General features: G+C 35.6%; 2 protein-coding genes across 3 annotated transcripts; both read right to left on the reverse strand.

Moving 5' to 3' along the window:
* Nucleotides 1-170: 170 nt before the first annotated feature.
* LOC110704246 (leucine-rich repeat receptor protein kinase EMS1-like) lies at nucleotides 171-2483 on the reverse strand. Its single transcript, XM_021882034.1, has one exon. It carries the CDS (start codon nucleotides 1360-1362, stop codon nucleotides 247-249), a length of 1116 nt encoding a protein of 371 aa, XP_021737726.1. The 5' UTR covers nucleotides 1363-2483; the 3' UTR covers nucleotides 171-246.
* A 749-nt stretch (nucleotides 2484-3232) lies between these two features.
* LOC110704247 (histone-lysine N-methyltransferase ASHH1-like) lies at nucleotides 3233-12852 on the reverse strand. 2 transcript variants are annotated; one of them, XM_021882036.1, is made up of 11 exons: nucleotides 12669-12852; nucleotides 12279-12430; nucleotides 7598-7754; nucleotides 7032-7118; nucleotides 6514-6598; nucleotides 6311-6404; nucleotides 6028-6226; nucleotides 5488-5522; nucleotides 4855-4922; nucleotides 4595-4761; nucleotides 3233-3724 (listed from the first exon to the last, which is right to left on the reverse strand). In XM_021882036.1, the coding sequence occupies exons 2-11, from the start codon at nucleotides 12407-12409 to the stop codon at nucleotides 3455-3457; spliced, it is 1293 nt and encodes a 430-aa protein (XP_021737728.1). In that variant the 5' UTR covers nucleotides 12410-12430; nucleotides 12669-12852; the 3' UTR covers nucleotides 3233-3454. The 2 variants fall into 2 exon arrangements, with proteins under 2 accessions (XP_021737728.1, XP_021737727.1); XM_021882035.1 differs by having other exon boundaries at nucleotides 4595-4922; nucleotides 12669-12851.
* Between the last annotated feature and the right edge of the window lie 557 nt (nucleotides 12853-13409).

Here is a 13409-nt window from a genome sequence, read left to right on the forward strand (position 1 = left end):
ATCTAGGTTACTTACCTTGAGAAATTGAAATATTAATGCAATTTTTTTTACAAATTTTCAATAGGATATAATCATATCATACACTGATACAGATTACATCATTTAAAGGTATTCAAGTCAGATCACAAAAATAACTACATATCATTTTTTATTGTAAATGTATACTTCATTATTCATTATGTTTCTTCTTTAAGCAACTTGAATTCTATTAAAATAATTTTTATTTTTTCAAAACTACATATAATCTTACACTTTTTGAGAATCTACACTAATATGATTTAACATTTCCACAACATTGCACATAGAAGGACGTTCGTTAGGCCTTTGGTTAGTGCACAAATTGGCAATCTTAAAAAATTCATAAACCTCATCTTCTCTCAAGTCTTTCCTAGGTACACTAATGTCTAATACATCAACATGTTTTCTTTCACCTATTTTTTTCTTAGCCCACTCCAACATCCAAATTTCACATCCGTCGTCCCGAACGGGCAAATTAGGCCGCTTCCCTGTAGCCACCTCGAACATTAAAACTCCGAAGCTATACACATCACCTTTCACACTAGCATTCGGGTAACCCCATAGGTACTCTGGAGGCATATAACCCATGGTCCCGGCGGCTTGGGTGGAAACATGGGAGTTAGCCCCTTCAATCCTCCTAGCCAAACCAAAATCGGCAATATGAGCCTCAAATTCATTATCTAATAACACATTACTAGCCTTAATATCTCTATGTACAACTGCAACATCCCGTCCATGTAAAAAAGCAAGCCCATCAGCCACCCCTTTAATAATCTTAACCCTCAAATCCCAAGACAAAGGGACCCACCAAGAATTAAATGACAACGATGACATGTCTTGTAACCATTGGTCCAAACTCCCTTTTTCAACAAACTCATAAATAAGAACCCGATCTGAACCCGACACGCAATAACCTAAAATCTTTACAATATTCTGGTGACGAAGTCTCCCCAAGGTTTCCATCTCCGCCCTAAACTCACGAAGCCCTTGGAAAGCATCCTCCCCTAGCTTCTTAACCGCGACAGTGACACCGGAGGGTAGCTTAGCTTTATAAACAAGGCCAAAACTACCATCCCCTATGATGAGCTTAGGATCAAACCCGTTCGTAGCTTCGAAGAGCTCAGGCATGGAGAGGTGGCAAAGAACCGGATCAAAGGAGGTGGAGATATAGGGCGAACCATCGACGGGTGGCAAGGTAGAACGCGACACGGGGAGCTGGCTACGATGGCGGCGGTGGTGGTTTGGTTTGCATTTAGCACATAGGATCATGAGGAGGAGGGGGAGAGACATAAGAAGAATGAAGCAACCTAGTCCTGCAATGAAGAATTCAAGACGTTGATCCATTTTTGAGGAGAAATTAAAAAATGGAAGCTAATAATAGGATTAATATTGTGTGAGTGAGAATGTTTTCAATCAATGGAGTGATCATAGTAAAAGAAAGGTAGGTTCGAGGAAGGTGATAACTTTGACTTTTTAAGTCAACAAGTCAACGGTCAGTGTTGTACCTTTTGCAAATGAAGACAAACGAAGTGAGAATTTAAGGGTGGTCTTCCAATTCTACTCTTTCCCTTGGTAGAGTACGAGTAACTTTTAAGCAATAGTTTGGACCATTTCTTTGTTTGTTCTTCGGCTACGTGTAAGGTTGTCTATCAGTCAATATATTTGTAAAAAGTTCGGTCATTATTTATTCACTAATTAATTCACTAATAAATAAATGTGGTTGAATAAAAATTCGTCAAAAGAAAAAAGTTGAGTCTACCTTGAATATTTACGTGTTCTTAGCTCACACACACTCATACACAAACAACTCAATTGTTTTAATTTACAAGTTTATTTATGTTTGTTTTTGAGTTGGTTAAAAACCGTGTTTAAACTCTTATTCTAAAAGAGGAAAATAAAGTGAGTTCATCCTGGTTACTCATAATGAGTAACAAAGGCTGATGTCTTCAAAAATAAAAAGTAACAAAGGTTGTTACTCAAATGGCAATGTGATCTTGCTTTGAAATACAAAAATAATAGTATTCTAAAGCACTGGTCAAGGAGAGAGAAAGCAAAAGCAATCGAAAGAAACCGGAGAGCCACAATCGGAGTTGTTGTCATGGTCTTCTTCCTCCTAAGTCACTAGAGAAGGTTAACCCCAAATGGTAGGGGTGTCGTCTTCTTCCACTAAATTTCCCCATTGAAGGCCGGTCTTGAGCTCCATTGAAGTTGCTTCTTCCACACCACTGTTTCTACTCAATTTGAGTACAAAAAAAATTGTCCTAATTTGCCCTTACTAATGCCACTGAAAATTACTAACATGCCCTTTGAGTAACAATTCATGTTACTCAAAGTGAGTAACTTGGATTTACTCAAATACAATGGCCATTATTACGTAGTACATGTTAAGGGCGCAATAACACAAGCGTCCAATACCAATAATCTAGCAACAATAAAGCTAAAAGTATCATTATTATCATACATAATATCCAAGAGATCTTGTAAATTAACTAACAGTCTAATATCATCAGCTACATATGTGGTTATAACATACTAAGTAGTGAAGTACATTTGTAAAGGCTCAGTCTATTTATCGTCCTTGTTCAGAGAGGTGAAAAGGAGTAATCCAATTCTAATTTTAGGTTGATACGGCTTCATTAGGTTCGATTCATATTCAAGGTCATTATCGATGATCAACATGAACACGAAGTATTATATTTCAATACGACTTGTTTCATTAATTCTTATAGCAATATAGCTGCTCCAATCATCTAACAATAACACAATTAAACACAATTGTTCTACTAAATTATAGAAAAAGTATATCAATTGAAAGGTACTGTGAATATTGAATAACAATTTGTAAGGAATCTAATCTGATTTCAGACATCCAAAGTAGTGAACATCACAACATTCACAAGCTCCCAAGCCAAAACAAAATCCTTTTCAGTTAGAAAAGTCAGCACAAGTACGACAATAGAAGCCCAGAAAATTCTAAATAAGCATAAAATTCAACACAGATAAATTCCTGGAAAATTAAAAAAAAAATACTACTAAAAATTACAAAAGCCCAGAAAATTCTACTAAAAAAGAAACGGAGGGAGTATAATGTAACTTCTTTTTAAATCCAATGAACGAGTAATCATTAATTGGAGTTATCGTTTCAAAACTTGAACAATCAAGCAAATTGGTAAATTTACTAATTCTTCGCACATATAATTACAAATCTTACATCTTGTACTCCTAACCTCTACTTTTTTTCTTGAAAAAAAAAAAAACATTCTGCAGGACAAGAATAATTGCAATGTACATTTGTCTAGTGTCTACTCCCAACAGATAAAAATGAGGTTGCCTACAACTACAACAGTTGGCAAACCTATTCCTATTCGCTTCTCATTTTTACAACCTTAATGTGAAACAATTGAAACTACAGGTTAGATTAACAGTATGCATGATATCATTGATTAGTCAACAGCATAACTCCATTATCCATATCATTACCTGGTTGCCTGACGTCACGAGAGTTCTTTGGAGCGCACACGACATTCTTAATGACAGAGAAATACAGATCAAATTCGGATTTCAATTTTACACAGCTTGCATCTATCCACTTCTCTGCTACACTTGTTGGTACACTATCTTGTGTATCTCTTTCATGCTCTTCAATAGCGGGTCTTATTTCATTGTACAAAGATTCAAGATTGGAGCTTGCATCAGTTTTCATTTCCTGCACAATAAAAAGTGAGACAAAAAGCCCGGAAAAAATCTGTCTGCAGCTAGTTATGACAACTCAAATTTTTATAAGCTGGAATTTCAGGAACAGAACATACAACTGTAATTGCTAAATTTGGAAACGTAGGTTGAGGATGCTAGCACTAAGCTGCATTGGGAGTGCACAGTCATCAGAAATTGTACAAGAAACAGCTAGAACCACTAAAAATAACCTAATAAGGAACCCGGAAGACTACTAATCTACACTTGCCAGATTTACCGCCATATAATCCCAAAAAGAAGGTGAAAAAAGGCTGCAAAACCATGTAACATCAATAAAGTCAAAGACTGAACCCACATAATGTGGTATTAACCATTGGTTATGCAGCCCTGATAAAGCAAAGCAACAGTGACAACTCAGTCTACATTCACGTAAGGTTGGGTAGTCAGGATGAAGGGCATCACCACTCACCCGGTCACCCCCAACCAATTTAAATCAGTACAAAGATTTTTTTGTAAATGGCCCACAAAAGACAATTTGTTTACAAAGGGTATGAAAAGGCTGAATTAGTGTAATCGTACACAAAAACAAGGCAGTAGTACGTTCGATTATTGTAGCCAAAAATTTAACAATACTCCAATGGAGATACATATGAACTACTTAGACCTAGTAAATACTGCAAAAGCACGTAGGCACCTAGAATACACTTGCACAAGAAAGGTAAAAACACTTCACTTAACATCATAGACGGATATGATAGGAAACCAGCATGAGACTAAGAAAAATTAAAAGAATGTGTTAAAACTAAAGCCTATTAGACCAGTCAGATGCAGCTAAGGAAAACTGAAAATTTATGAAAAAGCCAGTCAGGTCTCCAATTTATACCTCATACATCAGGATCTCTTGTTGTGCTTCTTTTGCTTCTAGAAGGGAGACAACATACTTAGCATTAAATTCCTTTTGTGCCAAAATTTTAGACTTTCCCTTGGGCAAACGTTTTAGCTTTTTCTTAGCTAGAGGATAATTTCGGGAGATGGATGCAAGACCATTTGCTGGAATAGAAGCAAGTGGATCAATATTCAGCAGAGTAGAATCAATTGTATGATCGGCATCCATCATAAATTCAATTTTGGAGGAGTTTGTACTTGTAACCGTTTGCATTGAAGCTTCATCTTCAGCTGAGTCATACAGAGGAATTTTCTCAACGGAGTATCTGTGGAAAAAAAAAAAGCTGACATGTTAATGTCCATATACATGATTTGACAATATATAACTATCATATTGCCAGAGAGGAAAAGAAAGGGAAAACAGCACAAGTAAATTACTAGATAGAAGACATAGACGATAGACCTACACAAAAAGATAAGAGCCATAATTGCATGCCTAGGGAGGGGCTCCGACAATAAACTATAGGTATTAATCAGCTTAAGTATGGAATATTCCAGAAAACCTAGCTCTAAAGAAATGTCAGCATGAAAAATAAATTAGGAAAAATCATATGAAGTCTTTTATGCCTATTTAAGTCCTGGGGGACATTAAGGAGAGAAAAAGATAGCAGTAGTTGATTAAAATGTTGAGTAGAAGCTTCAAACTAAAAAGAAAAAATGAGAAACAGATTGAGCAAGATCACTGGAAAACAGTTTTGTCAACAAAGATTTTCAGATTAGATATAAGCTACATAAAAAATAGAAAATAAATAAAAAAAAAAAAAAAAAAAAAAAAAAAAAGACAGTTGAAAGCTGCACACAAGACCGTTAGTGTCTGTAATCAGATGTTACCTGTCATCATCATCTTCCCACAGATACGTGTCTTCCTGTGTGAATAAAAGAGTGAAAAAATTAGCTTAATACAGCAATATAAGAAACTTTTCATTGGAAGTAATATAAATCGCAAAAACACAAAACAGGTGATGACTACATTGACATATATTGCATCTTGCAGAAATGCAATCACCAACAGAGCAGTATCTGCAGTGGAAAAACTCCGCCCCCTTTTATTTCAGAATTAACAGTAGAAGAAACCCATCCTAATTACGTCCAGGCATTGCCTGATATGGGTGAATTTACCAAGATAGATTATACGGAGCCAAGTTACTAGATTATTTGTGGCTAGCTGATACGAATTACATATCCTACAACAAAAAACTTGCCTATATCCATTCAAGAGATCTGAAACATCCCATTTTGTTGAAATTATTTATGTACTGCATTTTAAGCATTCTTTTAAAATATATCTGAAGTTATAATACCATGAAAACAGCTTATGCTTGCGACACATGAATATAGCACTCATAACCTCCCAATCATCACTTAATTTACCTGGAAACCACGAGATTTTGCCCCGAGAAATCCAGAACAACTAGCAGCACCACAGAGACACCGCACCTTTGCACCACCATACCATTCAAAGTTGTAATCATATGCTAGTTCTGTTCCAACTGAAATATCATGCTTAGCAAATATGCCAACCCTTATTTCCCCCAACACTGTCCACTTCCTTGTTTCACAATTTGGATGACTGTGAAATCAAAGTAAAAGAGAGAATGCAGTGAGAGGATTATACTTGGATTGTACAAGTCATAAAACTATGCGTAAGTCTCACCATGAATGATTGATGAATCTAGCGAGGCTTCCCTTCCTAGTTGCATCAATAGATTCGAAGGCATTAAGAGATATAATGTATGCATCCTTGAGACCTTGACGTGAGAAAAATTCCAAGTTTTATTAAGCAACCTCCAACCAACAACAGCAGGTTTTCAAGGAACTTAAATTCAAATTTACCAAAGCCAAAGACAAACAACATACCTTGGGTTTCATAAGCTTGAGCTCTACTCTTAGCTTCTTTCCATGAGATTACTTCACCACAATATTCAATGATGAACTGTCCAGCCTGAGGTATTGAGCCAAGGAGTTAGATGGATTGAAAAATGAAATAGATTGTGAAAAATGAGATTCTGGTGGCACTTCATTGACACCAAAGTAAAACAAATAACTAACGCAAGTAAGAAAAACTGCACATACATTTAATTTTAAAGGGTTATCCACATACATTTAATTTCATGGATTAATTATACAGATATTGAGTTCCGTCATAAATTCACTTTAAAAAATCAATATAGAAAGACATAATAAAAAGTGTCAGGTCATCAAAAGCAGTAGAGCAACCTCATTCTTAGGTAGGAACACTTTCAAGAGTTACACGTAGAAAAGGACACACTGGCCATCAGAACCCGATCATACAGTGTTGGTAAAGTAACTTAAGTAACTGAGTAAGTCAAAAGTAAAATGATGGAAAGTTGTTTAAGCTTTTAAATGACCAATACCTTAATTTCTTCATCAGCAAGAAGACCCCATCCACGACCATTGGTTGTGAATAACTTGGTTTTTGCATATTCACATTTCTGAAATTTCTGTAAAGCAAATGCATATCAGGAATTGAGAGAGGAAACAGAATTTTGTATTTTGGGCATGCATAGCACAGATAATTCTTAAAGAGACTTGTTGTAAGCAATGGTAAAAGCTGACTGCATAATACCCAACAAAAGAAAGTTCACTACATGACAATTTCTAAGAAACTATGTGAAGGGATGGTAAGGGGATAAATTAGAGCATCTCAGCAACGCTTTACATCATAAAATGTAACTCAGAAACTCCAATACAATGGCACCAAGGGGAAGTGCGCCCGTCATTAGTGCCATTATGATTTAAATAAAATTTATCTGTACAATCAGCCAGAGTATTTCCTTCCCTACTTTTTCAAACTCTTTCTTTGTTCCAGGTGAGCAGATATGCTTATTTTAGAAGCCCAATTTGGAACGGAGAAGTAAAGATATCACAAACAAACATCCTAATGACATAATAGATGACGATGGGAAGCACGGCAAATCACCTGATTCTTACAAACTACACCACAAGGGCAATAACCAGGAGTGCACTCTGTACTGGTATGTACATTCAGACATCCATCACCACAAGCACTCTCAGGGTCACTAGGATTGAATTTGCATTCACAAATGACAATATCTTCCTCTTTCTGCTTCTTGTGCCTGAAAAACATATAAAATGTTAATGGTAAAAATTGATTGTCACAAAATACGAACACAAACACATGGATAACAATACCAAAAATGACAATAGCAACGAGATAAGCAAACAGTAGGTACCACCACCACGAGCATGGTCAAAGAGGATCCAATAAGTTCAAACAACAAAGTTATCCATACAAATTACAATTGAAAATACAACAATTAATCACTAAATTCACAACTATAGAGGTCAAAGTACCTGCCATTCAATCGAAATACATTATAGATAAAGAGAACAAATTTTTCTGTAACAATTGCACTTTGTTGAACATGAAAAGGGATGTCTACGAGTATCAAATTGACAGGTCGCCAACAAGTGAGAATGATTAGAGAGGAATTTAAAACTTGCAACTTTAGACAAGTGATAAACAAGTAAGGTTGTTAATATGCAGTTTGTAATTCTGTTCCTATCATTACATCCTTATTTCTTCTCCTCACAGCTTCACACCACAATAAACTAAAGATTTTTCCACTTTTACTTAGATGAAAGACAAATATAGACCATAAAATAGTCATGAAGTGAGTAACCATCTAGCAAGGAGCACCCGTCACTACATAATTAAAATTGATTCTTATAGGAGGGAGCCAAAATGCACTTTAACAAACCATTCAAAATCCATAATACCATATCAGTTCATCACTCTTATGTCTCTAACAAGACCCCAACCCTCGGATGAGGTAAAGGAAGGTAAAGGTAAACAAATGCAGCCTTAATTGCAGAAGGTTTTTATGTTGAACTCTTGATCAAAGGCAACTAACCAAACTACTAATCAAAAGCACTCAAAAAAAAAAGTAAGAATGGAGAGAGTCATGTGCAATAATCAGCTAAGTTATCACTATTCAATTCATTGTAATGATTAATGAAAAGTTGAAACATTGCCCTCAAAAGATATAGAATCAGCTGCAGATATAGCGAGATCACAGTCAAATCTGAGGATATATCTGCGGCAAACAAAACAAATTAGAATTCTATAATAAACATTTCTATTTTCCATTTCTATAGGGAGTAACATTTTCTTCTAATTCTAAGAAACACCCAATCTACCAATTACCAATATACTATTATAGATAAGTAAACAGTTCCAGTGTGAATTTGCCTAGTGATAGATGAAAATTGGTGCTAAATGTTCAATGCATTGGAAAGCATAAAACTTATACATTCTACTAACAAGCATATTATAGTCCATACTTTTCTCTTCTAGCATATTAAACAATTCTACAAGTGTCCCTCCTTGGCTCCTTCAAAGAGGTGATACAACCCAAGATACTTGATACTGTTCGTCCAAATCATTTTAGGCGGTAAGAAGTTCAGGGCAAAATATCAAGGAGGGAGGCATACAACGTCTTAGGTAACAACATATCTTTTTTTTCTTAAAAAAAAAGTGTAGCAAACAAGAACAAGTACAGGATTGCTAACAAAAGGGTGAAGAAAACAATTGTATCAGACAAAATAAGGGCATATTAACTGTTATACCAATAATTGGACAAAAAGAAAGAAAGGCACACAATTTAGATTAGTGAGGGCTACGGTGAAATCATTAAACCTGATCAGGTGAGATGCATCAAAGATGGAAAAGGTACAGCTCTAGATGAGCTTCACATCAAGTAAAGATGTCAAAGCTTCTTAATCGGACTAAATATAGACACATCAGCCCAGATAAGCACAGTGATAGACTGATAGGACCTACTTTAAGTTCTTTTTACAATAATAACAAGCTTAAGAACAACAATCCAAGCCTCCAAGGAGCATTACCATGGTGTACGTTATTTTCTGATTACAGTTTCAGTGTATGAGATTCCAAGACTAAAGAAGGCGCCAATGACAAGTTATAAAATTAGGAGGGAAACCTTAAAATCAATGGATTTCTTGTTTTGAAGAATTAAAAAGAACTTAGAGTAAGTTAGAGGACATGTGGGATACCGCAGACCTTAAGATATTACTGGAGAAGGTAATAAAATGAAAGTACAGTGTCTCATATATTTGGGGTTAAATATGTAATGGAGAGATAGATTAATCTGTTATCCATTGTAAATTGGGTGCCTCCTATGGAGAATGCCTAATAGGTACTCAACCATAATAAATGCCATTAAAAATCATGGGTGCAGCTCAGACTCATTACGATCAAGCTCATGTGAGAACATGCATTAAGAGATGGAGTCAAGAATAAAAGGATAAGAGATAAGGTGGGAATAGCTTCTATAGATGAAATGATGCTATAAATGAGACTAAGATGGTATGTATAGGTTAAGAAGAGAAGAGGCAAAGTCAGACGAAAAGGGATCTAGCCTTGCTAAAGTTTACATAAAACATGGCCCTATATAGAAATAAATAAAAATTAGGATTCGAGCATGATATTTCCCCTTTTCTCTTGCTTTGTAAGTTGGAGGAAATGATTATAATAAGTAAAGGTGAAAGGATTGCAAGGGAAGAAATGATGAACCCAAGAAGAATTGAAATAATAATAAGTCTACGTCTACTCGTCAAAGACATGGTCGTTGATAGGAACAAATGGGAGGTCAAATTGATGTAGTTGATAAGAAAAAAAGTAAATACTTAAGAAGCGATGGAAAAAAAAAAAAAAAAAAAAAAAAAAAAAAAAAAAAAACAAGAAGAGAGAGAGAGAGAGAGAGAGAGAGAGACTAAGATAAGATGGTTTGGATATAATAGGAGGTAGCCAGATGCCCTTACTAGGAGGAATTATAAAATCTACTTTAAGGGATTGCAACATTTATATAACTAGGAATCTCGGCAAAAGACTTCTTGTTAAGTACTAAGCTCAGTGAACATGGCATAGAGTACACTTATTCAAGGACCAATAAGACAAGATCACACCAGAAGAATTTGGACTTCAGAAGTTCAGATTAGAGCTCTTTATCCCCAGAAATCTGCAGTGATAACCCTTTTCAATAATAGATACTTCCAAATCTCATGCAACAGTCAATATGTCTATCTTTATTCACCTCTCTAGATAAAAGCCTTACTTTTGTCCTTAGGATACTTTTGTTGATCAAATCAAAGTTTGAAAAGCCTAAACTACGACTGAAGAAGAGAAATCACATCACCTTTATAAAAGTCCTTACTTCTCACCATACTCACGTCATCTCCAAATTAACAAATGAGCTGCAGCAAAGCATGCTAAATGCTTTTAACAAGGAGCACCAGTTAAAACATAATTACTAAATAAACTTTTCGAAAATCACTGGACTTCTTCAACCGTGTTTCTTTAATATAAGTAATACCTATCACTCTATCAGCAACATTCTTTTCCATCTCACTATACGAGTATACAATCCTCAATCCAAAGACTAGAATCATCTTGCATTTCCCATAGGTAAACTAGTAGAGCAACACATGTGATCATAGCAGTGTTACCTAATTCATCAGTATGAGAATCAGTACGGGTTTGTAATTCACTACCCAATTAATTTTATTGGACCAAAAAAAGTACCAATTCACTTGTATAATTCTCCTTTCAGTTCATGAGGGGGTGGGGTAAATTAGGTAGCGATGGGATCAAAGAGGATAAAGAAATTCAGATTTTTATATTTCATTTGGGTGATGTAATAGTTCAGGGTGCATTTCGGCTTTATTATTATGTGAAAAAAAAAAAAAAAAAAAAAGGGTTCAGTTGGAGAGGGTTTCTTCTAAGCCTACTTGTAGTAGTCCAACAAGTTTACTCCCTCAAAAAAAGTCAAAATTGTAGTATTTATTAATCCCCTATGAAACAATTTATATTTAGTATAATACTTCAGTAACTTGAAGATTGCATATTGATGTCTCATTATAAAAGTACCCTAATGAGAATAGATATGATTCTCCATAAAACTGTCTCCGTCTCTCCTCCAACAAACCATTCTCTAATTCTCTATCATGGGCCATGGCAACTACTCACAGCTAAAGCCACCGCGTTTCTGAATATATGAGACACATCTACGCGGACAAGGCTAGAAAATCAATCATTTCCTTCACATATTTTTACTACGTACTACTTACTAGTCTTGCTTAACACTTTTGATCAACCTATTAGATAAACCATTAACAAGTGACAACTACCCCATAATAGCTAACCATTACCAGCTGAAATAAAAAGTTAATAGCTAGTAAAACAAATAGACCGATGAATATACCCAAGTAAGCAATCATTGGGGATTGTCGCATTCCAAAGGCAATAAGGCATGTGGAGGTGGAGGTGGAGGTGGAGGGTGAGCTGATAAACCATGCAGTGTGGAGGTATGTAAAATGAAGAGGTGACTGAACAGGTTATACCAGAAAGGTCGAAAACCACGTTGCTTGGAATCCAATCTATTAATAAGCCAAATTACAGATTCCTTTGTTCAATAAATAATCTATATAATTCATGGAACCAAACAAGAATTGCTTGATAAATGTCTAATCTACCAAATCGCGATGATACTCTAAATTATGGACCTTCATAAACATAACATATATTTAAAAATGAAAAGAATAGGGCCAAAATATCTCACTTCCTATATGAAAATTCGTTTTGATCAATGTGTATGTATCCGATTTCTTGGCAGGCCTGTCCCTGAGCCAGGGCACGATGGGAGGCCGTTCCCGGGAAAAAAGATCCATTTTCATAGTTCCGTCCTAGCATCAAAGGGTTATAAACAAATTCCTGCAATCAATTTGACTCAATTATCAAATTAGGCTCGAAAAATCACATAAATATCCCTTAGCTTCAACATAGCAATATTCCAGCAACAGCATTGCTCGTTAAAATCATCATAAATTCAGCATTAACAATCAATAGTTAAATCCATCATAAAAGAACCCTAAATTGACTATACTGATAATTGAAACCCTAGATTGCGAAATTTGTATTCGAAGGTTAAGAAAAGAAACAAGCTTATTACCTCAGAAGCTGCTTAAATGGCGGAGAGAAAGCTCAGAAGCCGCTTCAATGGAGAATTCAGAGTACGCTTCAATGGCAGAGAGTAAGGAAGAAATAAAAATGAGAAGTTCAACAGTGAATAAAATTGACGAGGAATAATGAGGAAACCGCCATTCAAGTAGCGGTTTTGGGATAAAACGCTACCACAAGGAAGGGTTTTAGGTGAAGTAGCGGTTTTATTAAACCGAAGTAGCGGTTTTGCCAACAATAGCACAAAATTTTATATGTGGCTGGCCGCATGCCCCGCACGGTGAAGACAATCACAATTTTTTCTTTATTTTCTCTCTCCTCTCCTCTCCTCCATTTTCTCCTTGAAAACCAACCCAGACCTCCGTCGTCATCTTCGTCTTCATCTTTGCCGGCGAAATCAGTCAAATCGACCTCCGCCTTCCCGTCGTATACATCTACTTTGTGGTGAATTATATACATATATATATATAAGCAAGTTTGGTGGAGTTGGTGGGGAACTCACCTTGTGACATAAGTTCGAGCCCTACCAACTACTAAATGTTTGGGAGTGGCAACAGTTAGTACTAGTTCTTTAGATTCTTTTTGTGTGGTTTTTCTAGCAAGCATCAAAGTACGTTTAGATGGCTAGATATCTTTGAAAGTGATTGGTTTGAATAACATGTTTTACATGATTTGATTGGTGAATGAATTAAATTGATAGTTTGATTTTGAAAAGTTATTAATATGAGATTTT

Source organism: Chenopodium quinoa, unplaced genomic scaffold (genome assembly GCF_001683475.1).
Source record: "Chenopodium quinoa cultivar QQ74 unplaced genomic scaffold, ASM168347v1, whole genome shotgun sequence".
NCBI lineage: Eukaryota > Viridiplantae > Streptophyta > Magnoliopsida > Caryophyllales > Amaranthaceae > Chenopodium > Chenopodium quinoa.

What these genes read in the sequence shown, in the direction of transcription:
- LOC110704246 (XM_021882034.1), bottom strand. Translation starts at nt 1,362, where the DNA reads ATGGATCAACGTCTTGAATTCTTCATTGCAGGACTAGGTTGCTTCATT.
- LOC110704247 (XM_021882035.1), bottom strand. Translation starts at nt 12,409, where the DNA reads ATGCTAGGACGGAACTATGAAAATGGATCTTTTTTCCCGGGAACGGCC. An exon ending in GTGTAGTTTGTAAGAATCAG is followed by an intron (nt 7,119 to 7,597) that starts GTGATTTGCCGT and finishes TTTGCTTTACAG; the next exon opens with AAATTTCAGAAATGTGAATA. An exon ending in TGGGAAGATGATGATGACAG is followed by an intron (nt 4,923 to 5,487) that starts GTAACATCTGAT and finishes TTTTTTCCACAG; the next exon opens with ATACTCCGTTGAGAAAATTC.